This window comes from Rana temporaria, chromosome 13 (assembly GCF_905171775.1).
Source record: "Rana temporaria chromosome 13, aRanTem1.1, whole genome shotgun sequence".
Classification (NCBI taxonomy): domain Eukaryota; kingdom Metazoa; phylum Chordata; class Amphibia; order Anura; family Ranidae; genus Rana; species Rana temporaria.
The window spans coordinates 4,518,196-4,531,479 of NC_053501.1; the positions used below are offsets into that span (position 1 = coordinate 4,518,196).

The following is a 13,284-nucleotide window of genomic DNA, read 5'->3' on the forward strand; positions in this document are numbered from 1 at the left end:
GTTCCACCCCCTACCCACCTCCAAGCACTGTTCCTTGGTTCCACCCCCTACCCACCTACGAGAACCGTTCCTTGGTTCCACCCCCTACCCACCTCCCAAACCCACCCCTTTCAGAGGATGCAGTAACATTTGTGGTACTAACTAATTAATAATAACAAGAAAAAGACGTAAAATAGATTCCCTGCAGACAGCAACAATAGACTACCCATTGGTATTGTCAGCTTTTTTTCTCAGAGAATAGGTGCAGGAACTCCTCCTTTCCAAGTCACCCCTCGTCTCCACCCCCTACCCACCTCCGAGCAATATTCCATGGTTCCACCCCCTACCTACCTCTGAGCACCGTTCCTTGGTTCCAACCCCTACACACCTACGAGCACCGTTCCTTGGCTCCACCACCTACCCACCTCCGAGCACCATTCCTTGGTTCCACCCCCTACCTACCTCTGAGCACCGTTCCTTGGTTCCACCCCCTAGCCCACATCCGAGCACCGTTCCTTGGTTCCACCCCCTACCCACCTCCGAGCACCATTCTTTGGTTCCACCTCCTACCCACCTCCGAGCACCGTTTACAGGAATGAGCCGACCTGCCACACAGTACAATGACGGCGATTTACGGGAATGAGCCGACCTGCCACACAGTACAATGATGGTGATTCGCGGGAACGAGCTGACCTGCCACACAGTACAATGATAACAAAACAAATAATAATAATACAGTGGAACCTCGGATTACGAGTATAATCCGTTCCAGGAGAATGCTTGTAATCCAAAGCACTCGCATATCAAAGCGAGTTTCCCCATAGAAGTCAATGGAAACGAAGATATGACTTCTATGGCATGCTATACCACATGTGGCCAGAGGTGGGGGGTGCCGGAGAGCCTCGGAAATACTCAAGGACAGCTCGGAAACCCTCGGAAACACTCAGGGACGGAGTATTCCCAAGTAATTCCGAGTATTTCCCTACGGCTCCAAACTGGTCCGAGTGTCACCGGTGCCCCCGCACCTCAGGCCAAATGCGCAACTGCACACCCCCATTAGCTTGAATTTTGCTTGTTTTGTAAGACAACACTCACAAACCGAGTCACCCAGCCATCATTTTTCTATAGGCCTGACGGGATTGGGATAAAGATATGGATAAGAGAACGCGAACGCATAGGTAAGTCCCGCCCACATATGAAAACTTTGTTCAAACCACACAAGTGAGGTGTCGCCGCGAACGTTAGAGCGAGAACAATAATTCTAGCCCTAGACCTCCTCTGTAACTAGAAAATAGTAACCTGTAAAAAAAAATGTAAGTGTCGCCTATGGAGATTTTTAAGTACCGAAGTTTGGCGCCATTCCATGAGCGTGTGCAATTTTGAAGCGTGACATGTTAGGTATCTATGTACTCGGCATAAGATCATCTTTCACATTATATAAAATAATTGGGCTAACTTTGCTGTTTTGTTGTTTTTTAATTCACAAAACACTTTTTGTTTTCCCCAAAAAAAAATAACTGAAAAATGATTGCGCAAATACCGTGCGAGATAAAAAGTTGCAATGACCGCCATTTTATTCCCTAGGGTGTCTGATAAAAAAATGCATAAAATACTCTCTGGAATATTAAAAAGCTTTTAGATAGTTTGCTTTTCTGCGCCTCCCTCCCTGGAACGTTTCTCCAGGAAAAGATCGGCGATCGCGGCTGATCTTTATTTACATAGATGTGTGTCACGCCGCGCCTTTGTGGGGAGGAAAAAGAAACATTATTTGCATGATCACTATTTGCAAAGATAAAGCCCGGAGTACATGGTGCGGGGGAGGGTGCGTGTTTTGTTTAAGTAGAGCTGAATCATCTTTAGTCCAAAAATATGTCTGGAAACACATGTTTCTGCTCGGGTTCCAAAACACGGCGGGGGCTGGGAAGGGGGAGGGGACAGTGGACAGTGCAGTCTCCAGCCAGTCTGTTAGTATTGAGAAGGGAGGGGGGGAGGAGCAGGGGAGTGCCTTGCTATCCTTGGCTATAGGGCTGTGTGTTTCTATCGCTGGACATCCTCCCAGAACCCCATGGGGTGCGCATCGGAGGAACTCTGTGACTGGACACAGCTGATGACAGATTGCAGTAAAGGGCCAATCACCGCCCACCAGTACAGCCTCATCAGTGCAGCTTCATCAGCACACATCAGTGCAGCTTCATCAGCACACACCAGTACAGCCTCATCAGTGCACATCAGTGCAGCCTCACCAGTGCAGCCTCATCACCGCCCACCAGTACAGCCTCATCAGCACACATCAGTGCAGCTTCATTAGTGCACTTGAACACTGCACACTGTACGTTGAGCACACTTAAACCCTGCACTCTGTAGGTAGCACACACTTGAACCCTGCACTCTGTACTTTGCACACACTTGAACCCTGCACTCTGTACGTAGCATACACTTGAACCCTGCACTCTGTACGTTGAGCACACTTGAACCCTGCACTCTGTACTTAGCACACACTTGAACCCTGCACTCCGTAGGTAGCACACACTTGAACCCTGCACTCTGTACTTTGCACACACTTGAACCCTGCACTCCGTAGGTAGCACACACTTGAACCCTGCACTCTGTAGGTAGCACACACTTGAACCCTGCACTCTGTACGTTGAGCACACTTGAACCCTGTACTCTGTACGTAGCACACACTTGAACCCTGCACTCTGTACGTAGCACACACTTGAACCCTGCACTCTGTACGTTGAGCACACTTGAACTCTGCACTCTGTATGTAGCACACACTTGAACCCTGCACTCTGTACTTAGCACACACTTGAACCCTGCACTCCGTAGGTAGCACACACTTGAACCCTGCACTCCGTAGGTAGCACACACTTGAACCCTGCACTCTGTAGGTAGCACAGACTTGAACCCTGCACTCCGTAGGTAGCACACACTTGAACCCTGCACTCTGTAGGTAGCACACACTTGAACCCTGCACTCTGTACGTAGCACACACTTGAACCCTGCACTCTGTAGGTAGCACACACTTGAACCCTGCACTCTGTACGTTGAGCACACTTGAACCCTGCACTCTGTACGTAGCACACACTTGAAGCCTGCACTCTGTAGGTAGCACACACTTGAACCCTGCACTCTGTACGTAGCACACACTTGAACCCTGCACTCTGTAGGTAGCACACACCTGAACCCTGCACTCTGTACGTTGAGCACACTTGAACCCTGCACTCTGTACGTTGAGCACACTTGAACCCTGCACTCTGTACGTAGCACACACTTGAACCCTGCACTCTGTACGTAGCACACACCTGAACCCTGCACTCTGTAGGTAGCACACACTTGAACCCTGCACTCTGTACTTTGCACACACTTGAACCCTGCACTCTGTACGTAGCACACACTTGAACCCTGCACTCTGTACGTTGAGCACACTTGAACCCTGTACTCTGTACGTAGCACACACTTGAACCCTGCACTCTGTACGTAGCACACACTTGAACCCTGCACTCTGTACGTTGAGCACACTTGAACCCTGTACTCTGTACGTAGCACACACTTGAACCCTGCACTCTGTACGTTGAGCACACTTAAACCCTGCACTCTGTACGCAGCACACACTTGAACCCCGCACTCTGTAGATAGCACATGCTTGAACCCTGCACTCTGTACGTAGCACACACTTGAACCCTGTACTCTGTACGTAGCACACACTTGAACCCTGCACTCTGTACTTAGCACACACTTGAACCCTGCACTCTGTAGGTAGCACACACTTGAACCCTGCACTCTGTACGTTGAGCACACTTGAACCCTGCACTCTGTACGTAGCACACACTTGAACCCTGCACTCTGTACGTAGCACACACTTGAACCCTGCACTCTGTACGTAGCACACACTTGAACTCTGTACGTAGCACACACTTGAACCCTGCACTCTGTACTTAGCACACACTTGAACCCTGCACTCTGTACTTAGCACACACTTAAACCCTGCACTCTGTACGTAGCGCACCCTTGAACCCTGTATTCTGTATGTAGCACACACTTGAACCCTACACTCTGTATGTAGCACACACCTGAACCCTGCACTTAAAGCACTCCTGGTATTTAATGCTCCTTTTAGACCATCCCAGTGTTATTGAAGGAGGTTCTACTGCTGCCTCCTGAATGTGTTTTTTACACATGCATTGAAATACCGCGTCACGCCTGCAAGCCAAGCATTTGGCTTGTGGCTGCTGCGCAGCCTCATTGAGCTCAACAGGCAAGTTTGACAGGCGATGCCTTCCCCGTGAAACTTGACATGTCGAGTAAAAATTTCCGCACTACGTAGCTAAGCATGGAGGTCATGGCAATGTGTGCTCAGCCCAGCAGCTGCCGTGTTCATTTAGAGGTAGGTTGTCCAGGCAGCGGTTCTGTTTAATCATCCTCTTTTAGGCCACTCCCACTATTGGACGCAATCTGGCCACGCCCATTGCTCACTTTGGCACGCATAGCAGAACTTGTTTTGCAACTTGTATCCCAGCAGGACGGCTGATCCTTTGTCATGCTGTGTTGACTTTTTTTACATGTAAATCAGGCCAATTACCGGTTCTGGGTATTGCCAGAGTTTACAGATTGTGTTTATACTGTTTAACCCAGGGGTGTCCAACCAGTAGCTCGGGGGCGAGAGAGAGGAGGGGTGGGAGAGAGAAGGGAGCTGAGAGGGAGGGGTGGTAAGAGAGGGGGTGGCCTAACAGAGAGAGGGGGTTGGCTTACAGAGAGAAAGGGTAGCTGATGGGGGGAGTGTCTGACAGAGAGGGGGGGTGACTTAGAGAGAGGAAGGGTAGCTGACAGAGGGGGTGGTGGCTGACAGAGAGGGGGTAGCTGACAGTGGAGTGGGGGGTAGCTGACAGTGGAGGGGGGTAGCTGACAGTGGAGAAGGGAGTAGCTGACAGAGGGGGGAGAAGCTGACAGAGAGGGGGTAGCTGACAGAGAGGGGGTAGCTGACAGAGAGGGGGTAGCTGACAGTGGAGAAGGGAGTAGCTGACAGAGGGGGGAGAAGCTGACAGAGAGGGGGTAGCTGACAGAGAGGGGGTAGCTGACAGAAACCGGGTAGCTGACAGAAGGGGGAGTACCTGACAGGAGGGGGGGTAGCTGACAGAGGGGAGGAGTAGCTGACTGAGAGGGGTAGCTGACAGAGGGGGGAGTAGCTGACTGAGAGGGGGTAGCTGACAGATGGGGGGGTAGCTGACTGAGAGGGGGTAGCTGACAGATGGGGGGGTAGCTGACTGAGAGGTGTAGCTGACAGAGAGGGGGTAGCTGACAGAGAGGGGGTAGCTGACAGAAGGGGGAGTAGCTGACAGGAGGGGGGTAGCTGACAGAGGGGAGGAGTAGCTGACTGAGAGGGGGTAGCTGACAGATGGGGGGTAGCTGACTAAGAGGGGGAAGCTGATGGGGGGGTGGCTAACAGAGGGGGAGTGTCTGATAGAAAGGGGGTGAGAGAGCTGATGAGAAAGATACCTCAGTGAGGAGACATAGCAGAGCACACGCCAGGCAAGGAGGCGGGACTACGTGCGGCCGCGATCACCCACAGTCCAGCCCCGCCTCCAATCACAGAGGCTTACCTGTAGGTGCAAGAAATATCTTCTAAGCCTCCACGGTTAAGGAGATATTTACAGAAATGACAGGCACCGATGTCTATGGCGCTTGCGCCGTAGACAACGGCGCAGGCACACTGAGCGTGCCGTTTCTAATGGCGATCGTGCCGTGAGACCTTGCGCTCCTCCACCTTCCGTTTGAGGACGTCCCACAGATGATCAATAGGGTTTAGGTCTGGAGACCTGCTTGGCCAGTCCATCACCTTTACCCTCAGCCTCTTTAGCAAGGCAGTGGTCATCCTGGAGGTGTGTTTGGGGTGGTTATCATGTTGGAATACTACCCTGCGGCCCAGTCTCTGAAGGGAGGGGATCACGCTCTGCTTCAGTATGTCACAGTACATGTTGGCATTCATGGTCCCCTCAATGATCTGTAGCTCCCCAGTGCCGGCGGCACTCATGCAGCCCCAGACCATGACCCTCCCCCCACCATGCTTGACTGTAGACAAGACACACTTGTCTTTGTCCTCCTCACCTGGTTGCCGCCGCACACGCCTGACACCATCTGACACCAAATACCTTTATCTTGTCTCATCAGACCACAGGACATGGTTCCAGTAATCCATGTCCTTAGTCTGCTTGTCTTCAGCAAACTGTTTGCGGCTCTTTCTTGCGGAGCATCTTTAGAAGAGGTTTCCTTCGGTAGACCAATTTGATGCAGTGTGCGGCGTATGGTCTGAGCACTGACAGGCTGACCCCTCCCCCACCCCTTCACCCTCTGCAGCAATGCTGGCAGCACTCATACGTCTATTTCCCAAAGACGACCTCTGGATATGACGCTGAGCACGTGACCTCAACTTCTCTGGTGGACCATGGCGAGGCGGGGGAGGGGAACCTGTCCTGTTATACCGCTGGGTGGTCTATATATATATATATATTTTATTATTTGCTATTTTTTTCCCCACAAAAGTGGAGTTACCGTTAAGTAAATAATTGTCTTTAACCACATAAGGACCGCCTCCTGCACATATATGTCAGCAGAATGGCACGGCTGGGCACGAGCACGTTCCTGTACGTCCTCTTTAAGTGCCCAGCCGTGGGTAGCGGGCGCGCGCCCGCGACCCCGGTCCGAAACTCCGTGACCACGGGACCTGCGGACCCGATCGCCGCTGGAGTCCCGCGATCGGTCCCCGGAGCTGAAGAACGGGGAGAGGTGAGTGTAAACACAGCTTCCCCGTTCTTCACTGTGGCGATGTCATCGATCGTGTGTTCCCTGATATAGGGAAACACAATCGATGACGTCACACCTACAGCCACACCCCCCTACAGTTAGAAACACAGATGAGGTCACACTTAACCCCTTCAGCGCCCCCTTGTGGTTAACTCCCAAACTGCAATTGTCATTTTCACAGTAATCAGTGCATTTTAAATGCATTTTTTGCTGTGAAAATGACAATGGTCCCAAAAATGTGTCAAAATTGTCCGAAGTGTCCGCCATAATGTCGCAGTCACGAAAAAAATCGCTGATCGCCGCCATTAGTAGTAAAAAAAAATTATTAATAAAAATGCAATAAAACTATCCCCTATTTTGTAAACGCTATACATTTTTTGCGCAAACCAACCGATAAACGCTTATTGCGATTTTTTTTTTACCAAAAATAGGTAGAAGAATACGTATCGGCCTAAACTGAGGAAAACATTATTTCTTTTTTATATTTTTGGGGGATATTTATTGTAGCAAAAAGTAAAAAATATTCATTTTTTTTTTCAAAATTGTGGCTCTATTTTTGTTTATAGCACAAAAAATAAAAACCGCAGAGGTGATCAAATACCACCAAAAGAAAGCTCTATTTGTGGGGAAAAAAGGACGCCAATTTTGTTTGGGAGCCACGTCGCACGACCGCGCAATTGTCAGTTAAAGCGACGCAGCGCCGAATCGCAAAAACTGTCCGGGTCCTTTAGCTGCCTAACGGTCCGGGTCTTAAGTGGTTAAATAGATACCTTCATACTTGGCGTCTGTTTTCTGCTGCGGAGCTCATACACAACAATCCATCTCTGACTTTGCTTCCAGCATTTTGCCAACCCGGAGCTTTGGCTCCCTGGGGGGCGCACTGTTGATATATATAGGCTCGGGAAAGTGACAGACAGCGAGATCTCGGGGAGCAATCACTGAAAACCGAAATGTGGTGAGACATTGAGAATCATACACAGAGCTCATTAAATGGCGCCATCGCGTAGTGCAGGACGGGCGATCTTCAACATCTTTGGGGATTTAAAGATCCCAGAACCCACTGCCAGACATGAATGGTGCTATGAGAACAATGATGTCGCTTTGTAAAAACAATATAAAAAACACATATATAACATATAACATATATACGGGATATAAAGTGGAGGACCGCCTAAAAAAAATATATATATTAAAAGCCAGCAGCTACAAATACGGCAGCTGCTGACTTTTAATAAATGGACACTTACCTGTCCAGGGTGCCCGCCGATGTCGGCAGCTGAAGCCGATCAATCGCTCGGCTCTCAGCTGCATCCGCCGCCATCCTGTAAAGGGAATCAGGAAGTGAAGCATTGCGGCTTCACTGCCCGGTTCCCTACTGCGCATGCGCGAGTCGCAAAATTGGCGTCCTTTTTTTCCCACAAAACAAATAGAGCTTTCTTTTGGTGGTATTTGATCGCCTCTACGGTTTTTATTTTTTGCGCTTTAAACAAAAATAGAGCGACAATTTTGAAAAAAATGCAATATTTTTTACTATTTGCTATAATAAATATCCCCCAAAAATATATAAAACATATTTTTCCTCAGTTTAGGCCGATACGTATTCTATATATTTTTGGCAAAAAAATCGCAATAAGCGTTTATCGGTTGGTTTGCGCAACATTTATAGCGTTTACAAAATAGGGGATAGATTTATGACATTTTTATTAATAATTTTTTTCTTTTTTACTACTAATGGCGGTACCGGAGGCGGGGGGGCTGTTTGTTTGTGACACAGGCTTTTTTTTTGGCTAGCACGTGACCTACCTAACCTACATACACTCACCTACCTGACATACACTGACCTACATACACTGACCTACCTGACATACACTGACCTACCTGACATACACTGACCTACATACACTGACCTACCTGACATGCACTGACCTACCTGACATGCACTGACCTACCTGACATACACTGACCTACCTGACATACACTGACCTACATACACTGACCTACCTGACATACACTGACCTACCTGACATACACTGACCTACCTGACATACACTGACCTACATACACTGACCTACCTGACATACACTGACCTACCTGACATACACTGACCTACCTGACATACACTGACCTACATACACTGACCTACCTGACATGCACTGACCTACCTACACTGACCTACCTGACATACACTGACATTTACATACACATTATTACACTGTCTGACGGTTCTGACCTACCTCAGCTCAGCGGTGTCACAGCAGCAGGCAGTCATTCCATCAGAGAGCCAAGGAGCCTTGAGGAGAGGAGAGCCGCCTGCGGCCTGCCCGAGCGCCAAGCAGGGATGTGGCGCCAGCGTGGCGGCCGTATTGTAATTCGCGCCTTCTGGAGCCAGTGCAGCCTCGCATGTCCCGCGGTCACGGCATTGGACCAGTGGGACGTACATCATAGGCGTTGCGCAGGCTCCAGAAGGCGGGACCAGCTATGGGACTCGGCCACACTTGGCCCCACTCGGCCACACTCAGGGCTGGTCTGGAACAAGAATTTGGCCCTGGACTTCATCCAGACCAGCCCTCTTTAATTTGTCAAACGTGCACAAAAAGAGTATATAAACTATACGCAATTGCGCAAAAAAATAAGTTAAAACATTCTACTGCAAATATAAACTACTTTTTTTTCAGGGTCCCCAGAGAGCCCCCCTTACATCAGAGTCCCCAGAGAGCCTCAGCCTTGCATCTGGGTCCCCAGAGAGCCTCAGCCTTGCATCTGGGTCCCCAGAGAGCCTCAGCCTTGCATCTGGGTCCCCAGAGAGCCCCCCACTTACATCAGGGTCCCCAGAGAGCCCCCCACTTACATCAGGGTCCCCAGAGAGCCTCAGCCTTGCATCTGGGTCCCCAGAGAGCCTCAGCCTTGCATCTGGGTCCCCAGAGAGCCTCAGCCTTGCATCTGGGTCCCCAGAGAGCCCCCCACTTACATCAGGGTCCCCAGAGAGCCTCAGCCTTGCATCTGGGTCCCCAGAGAGCCCCCCACTTACATCAGGGTCCCCAGAGAGCCCCTCCTTACATCAGAGTCCCCAGAGAGCCTCAGCCTTGCATCTGGGTCCCCAGAGAGCCCCCCACTTACATCAGGGTCCCCAGAGAGCCCCTCCTTACATCAGAGTCCCCAGAGAGAGGGCGGGCAATGAGATATGATGCAGAGAGGCCATGGCCCGGTAGTGGGTAGTGGCCCTGTGGTTGGGAACCCCTGGGACTCGGGGATATGAGCCCCAGATTTGGGGCTATAGCCCCTAAAGCCTACCCCTAGTGACGCCACTAGCTGTCACTGAAACCAGCCCACTGAGCCATCGGCCCACCGGGAAACTCCTGGTAGTCCCAATGGTCAGTACATGCCTGGCCACACTCGGCTACATTCCGCGGCGATCCCGGCTCTCGCCCCTCGCTCGGCGTCTCGGTGCTAATAATGCAGTCCTGCCACCGTCAGACTCAGGGCTTTACGGGGGGTCACATTCGGGGGCTTCAGCCACGGCTAGCCACCCCCTCCCGACACCCCTGGCGGCATGAGTAGTTTTGTTTTCGGGTGAGTTGTGAACCGATCGCTAGTGTGACACGCTAAAAAAAAAAAAAGTCATGTGCAATTGCCTCCCTGAAATAACAACGGGATATATATAGATCCGCTAATAATATTCCTTTCCTTTATTGCAGGTGCAACGCATTCTCCCCGTGAAGAAGATTACAGCGGATGTAGAGCGGGAGGAAATTCGGCTAATTAAAGGCTTTAAATAATGTCAACTTTTTTTTTTAAGTTCTCCTTAATGTGAGGAAAAATAATCAGCTTGTTCCAGGCAGAAGTAGACAAGAGAACCCGTCATTTAATATCAGTGGAGTAGTATAGTAAGCGGCCGTTGGGACTCTACGGAAAAGCGCATTCCTCCGGGTTTTCCAAGAATCCGTCCAAGGTCTTTTATGTCATCCCAGTTCCGGGGTTGTGGAGTTTAGAGCTAGCCGACTCACGAGCCATAGAGTCCGATTCTTGTGATCTCTGCCAAGTCTTGCCGAAAAAAGACGCCATCTGATCGTTGGAACCCTTCAAGGCTTGGCGCAGTGTTTTCACTCCCATTAAAAAGTTGCCATGCCTTATCTTTTTTCTTTTCTCCGTAAATTCAACCTATAAATTGTCTCCTTGTTTGTCACATTGTAATCTAGTAGTTTTCAACGTTTTGGAATTCTACATTGTTTGTATATAGCTTTTCATTTACCAATCTATTGATTTCACTGTAAAATAAAGGTTCTTGTAAGACGTGACCCTCGACGTTATTGCTGACGGCAGTGATGGGCTTTTAAAGCTGGACTCCGGCCCTGGAGGCTCAGCGCCACATGGGGGGGGGGGGGGGGGTCTGCATGCACATTAATGCAGTATAAGTGAACTATAAAGCACATTAATCTGATGGTGTGTATATATATATACTGTATTTATTCACACACAGGCGTATTACACACACTTTCATTTTAAGGCCCCATACACACGATAGAATCCATCCGCTGAAAAATCCCAGCAAATGGGTTTCAGCGGATAGATCCTATGGTGTGTACACTCCAGCAGATCTTTTTCCGCGGATATTTATCCCCTGGGATGGATTCCAGCAGATCGAATATTTGCTGACATACCAAACAAATCTATCTGCTGGAATCCATCCCAACGGATGGATCCGCTGGTCTGTATAGACTCACCGGATCCATCCGTCCGAAGGGATCCCCCGCATGCGTCGTAATGATTCGACGCATGCGTGGAATTCCTTATATGACAGCGTCGCGCACGTCGCCGTGTCATAATCGCGGCGACGGCGCGACACGTCATCACCAGAGGATTTCGGCGCGGATTTCAATGCGATAGTGAGTACACTCCATCGCATGAAAATCCGCAGAAATCCTCGAGAGTATTTATCCGCGGAAACGGTCCGCTGGACCGTATCCGCGGATAAATCCTCCCGTGTGTATGGGGCCTTAGAGGGAAGTTTCAGGAAATAAAACTTAAATTTTAAATAAAGAACTTTGAAGCAAAATAAGGGTCAGTGCCCATCAATGCAGCCTGATCAATGCCCATCTGCGTCCTCACCATTGCCCATCAATGCAGCTTGATCAATGCCCATCTGCGTCCTCACCATTGCCTATCAATGCAGCTTGATCAATGCCCATCTGCGTCCTCACCATTGCCCATCAATGCAGCTTGATCAATGCTCATCTGCAGCCTCACAATTGCCCATCAATGCAACCTGATCAATGCCCATCTGCGTCCTCACCATTGCCTATCAATGCAGCCTGATCAATGCCCATCTGTTGCCTCACAATTGCCCATCAATGCAGCTTGATCAATGACCATCTGCGTCGTCACAATTGCCCATCAATGCAGTTTGATCAATGCCCATCTGCGTCCTCACCATTGCCTATCAATGCAGTTTGATCAATGCCCATCTGCAGCCTCACAATTGCCCATCAATGCAGCTTGATCAATGCCTATCTGCGTCCTCACCATTGCCCATCAATGCAGCTTGATCAATGCCCATCTGCGTCCTCACCATTGCCTATCAATGCAGCCTGATCAATGCCCATCTGTTGCCTCACAATTGCCCATCAATGCAGCCTGATCAATGCCTATCTGCAGCCTCACAATTGCCCATCAATGCAGTTTGATCAATGCCCATCTGCGTCCTCACCATTGCCCATCAATGCAGTTTGATCAATGCCCATCTGTTGCCTCACAATTGCCCATCAATGCAGCTTGATCAATGCCTATCTGCAGCCTCACAATTGCCCATCAATGCAGTTTGATCAATGCCCATCTGCGTCCTCACAATTGCCCATAAATGCAGCTTGATCAATGCCCATCTGCAGCCTCACAATTGCCCATCAATGCAGCTTGATCAATGCCCATCTGCGTCCTCACAATTGCCCATCAATGCAGCTTGATCAATGCCCATCTGCAGCCTCACAATTGCCCATCAATGCAGCTCGATCAAGATCCTGTGATGCCTTGACGTCTCCTCGCTCACCTGCTATACAATACACATTATCATAAGTGTAAACACAGGACATCTTCACACAATAGCAGGGTCAATTAGCACAGAGAACAGACAGATGGCTGGAGTTGGTGACATTCGCATCTAACAGTATGTGTCCCAACAGTATGAATGAGTCACTCTTACAATTAACCCGTTGAGTTCAGAATCAACAAACAGTAAATAGTTCTTTACAGATATCCTGGAATATATTGTGGATAATAATTACATAATAATCCCATCTCAGGTAGTCCGTGATATCATTCCTCAGTCATCCTATGCCCCTAGTGGACATAGGATGATTTTAGACATAAGAGCAGGGCTTTTTTTCAGCAGGAACGCGGGGGAACGCAGTTCCGGCACCTCCAGCTCTGAATGTATGTAATGGCAAGGGGTGCTGGGGTTTACTGAAGGGTCTATTAATGCTGGCTGCTGGGGGATCTATTGTTGCTGGAGGC

General features: G+C 49.6%; 1 protein-coding gene across 1 annotated transcript in view; it reads left to right on the top strand.

Annotated features, from left to right (window-relative positions):
- LBHD2 (LBH domain containing 2) overlaps positions 1–11,075 on the top strand; it is a 70,244-nt gene extending 59,169 nt beyond the window's left edge. The window contains exon 4 of the mRNA XM_040332139.1: positions 10,476–11,075. Within this exon, the coding sequence (XP_040188073.1) occupies positions 10,476–10,543 (68 nt within the window). The 3' untranslated portion in view covers positions 10,544–11,075. The remainder of the gene's footprint in view (positions 1–10,475) is intronic.
- Positions 11,076–13,284: the final 2,209 nt, after the last annotated feature.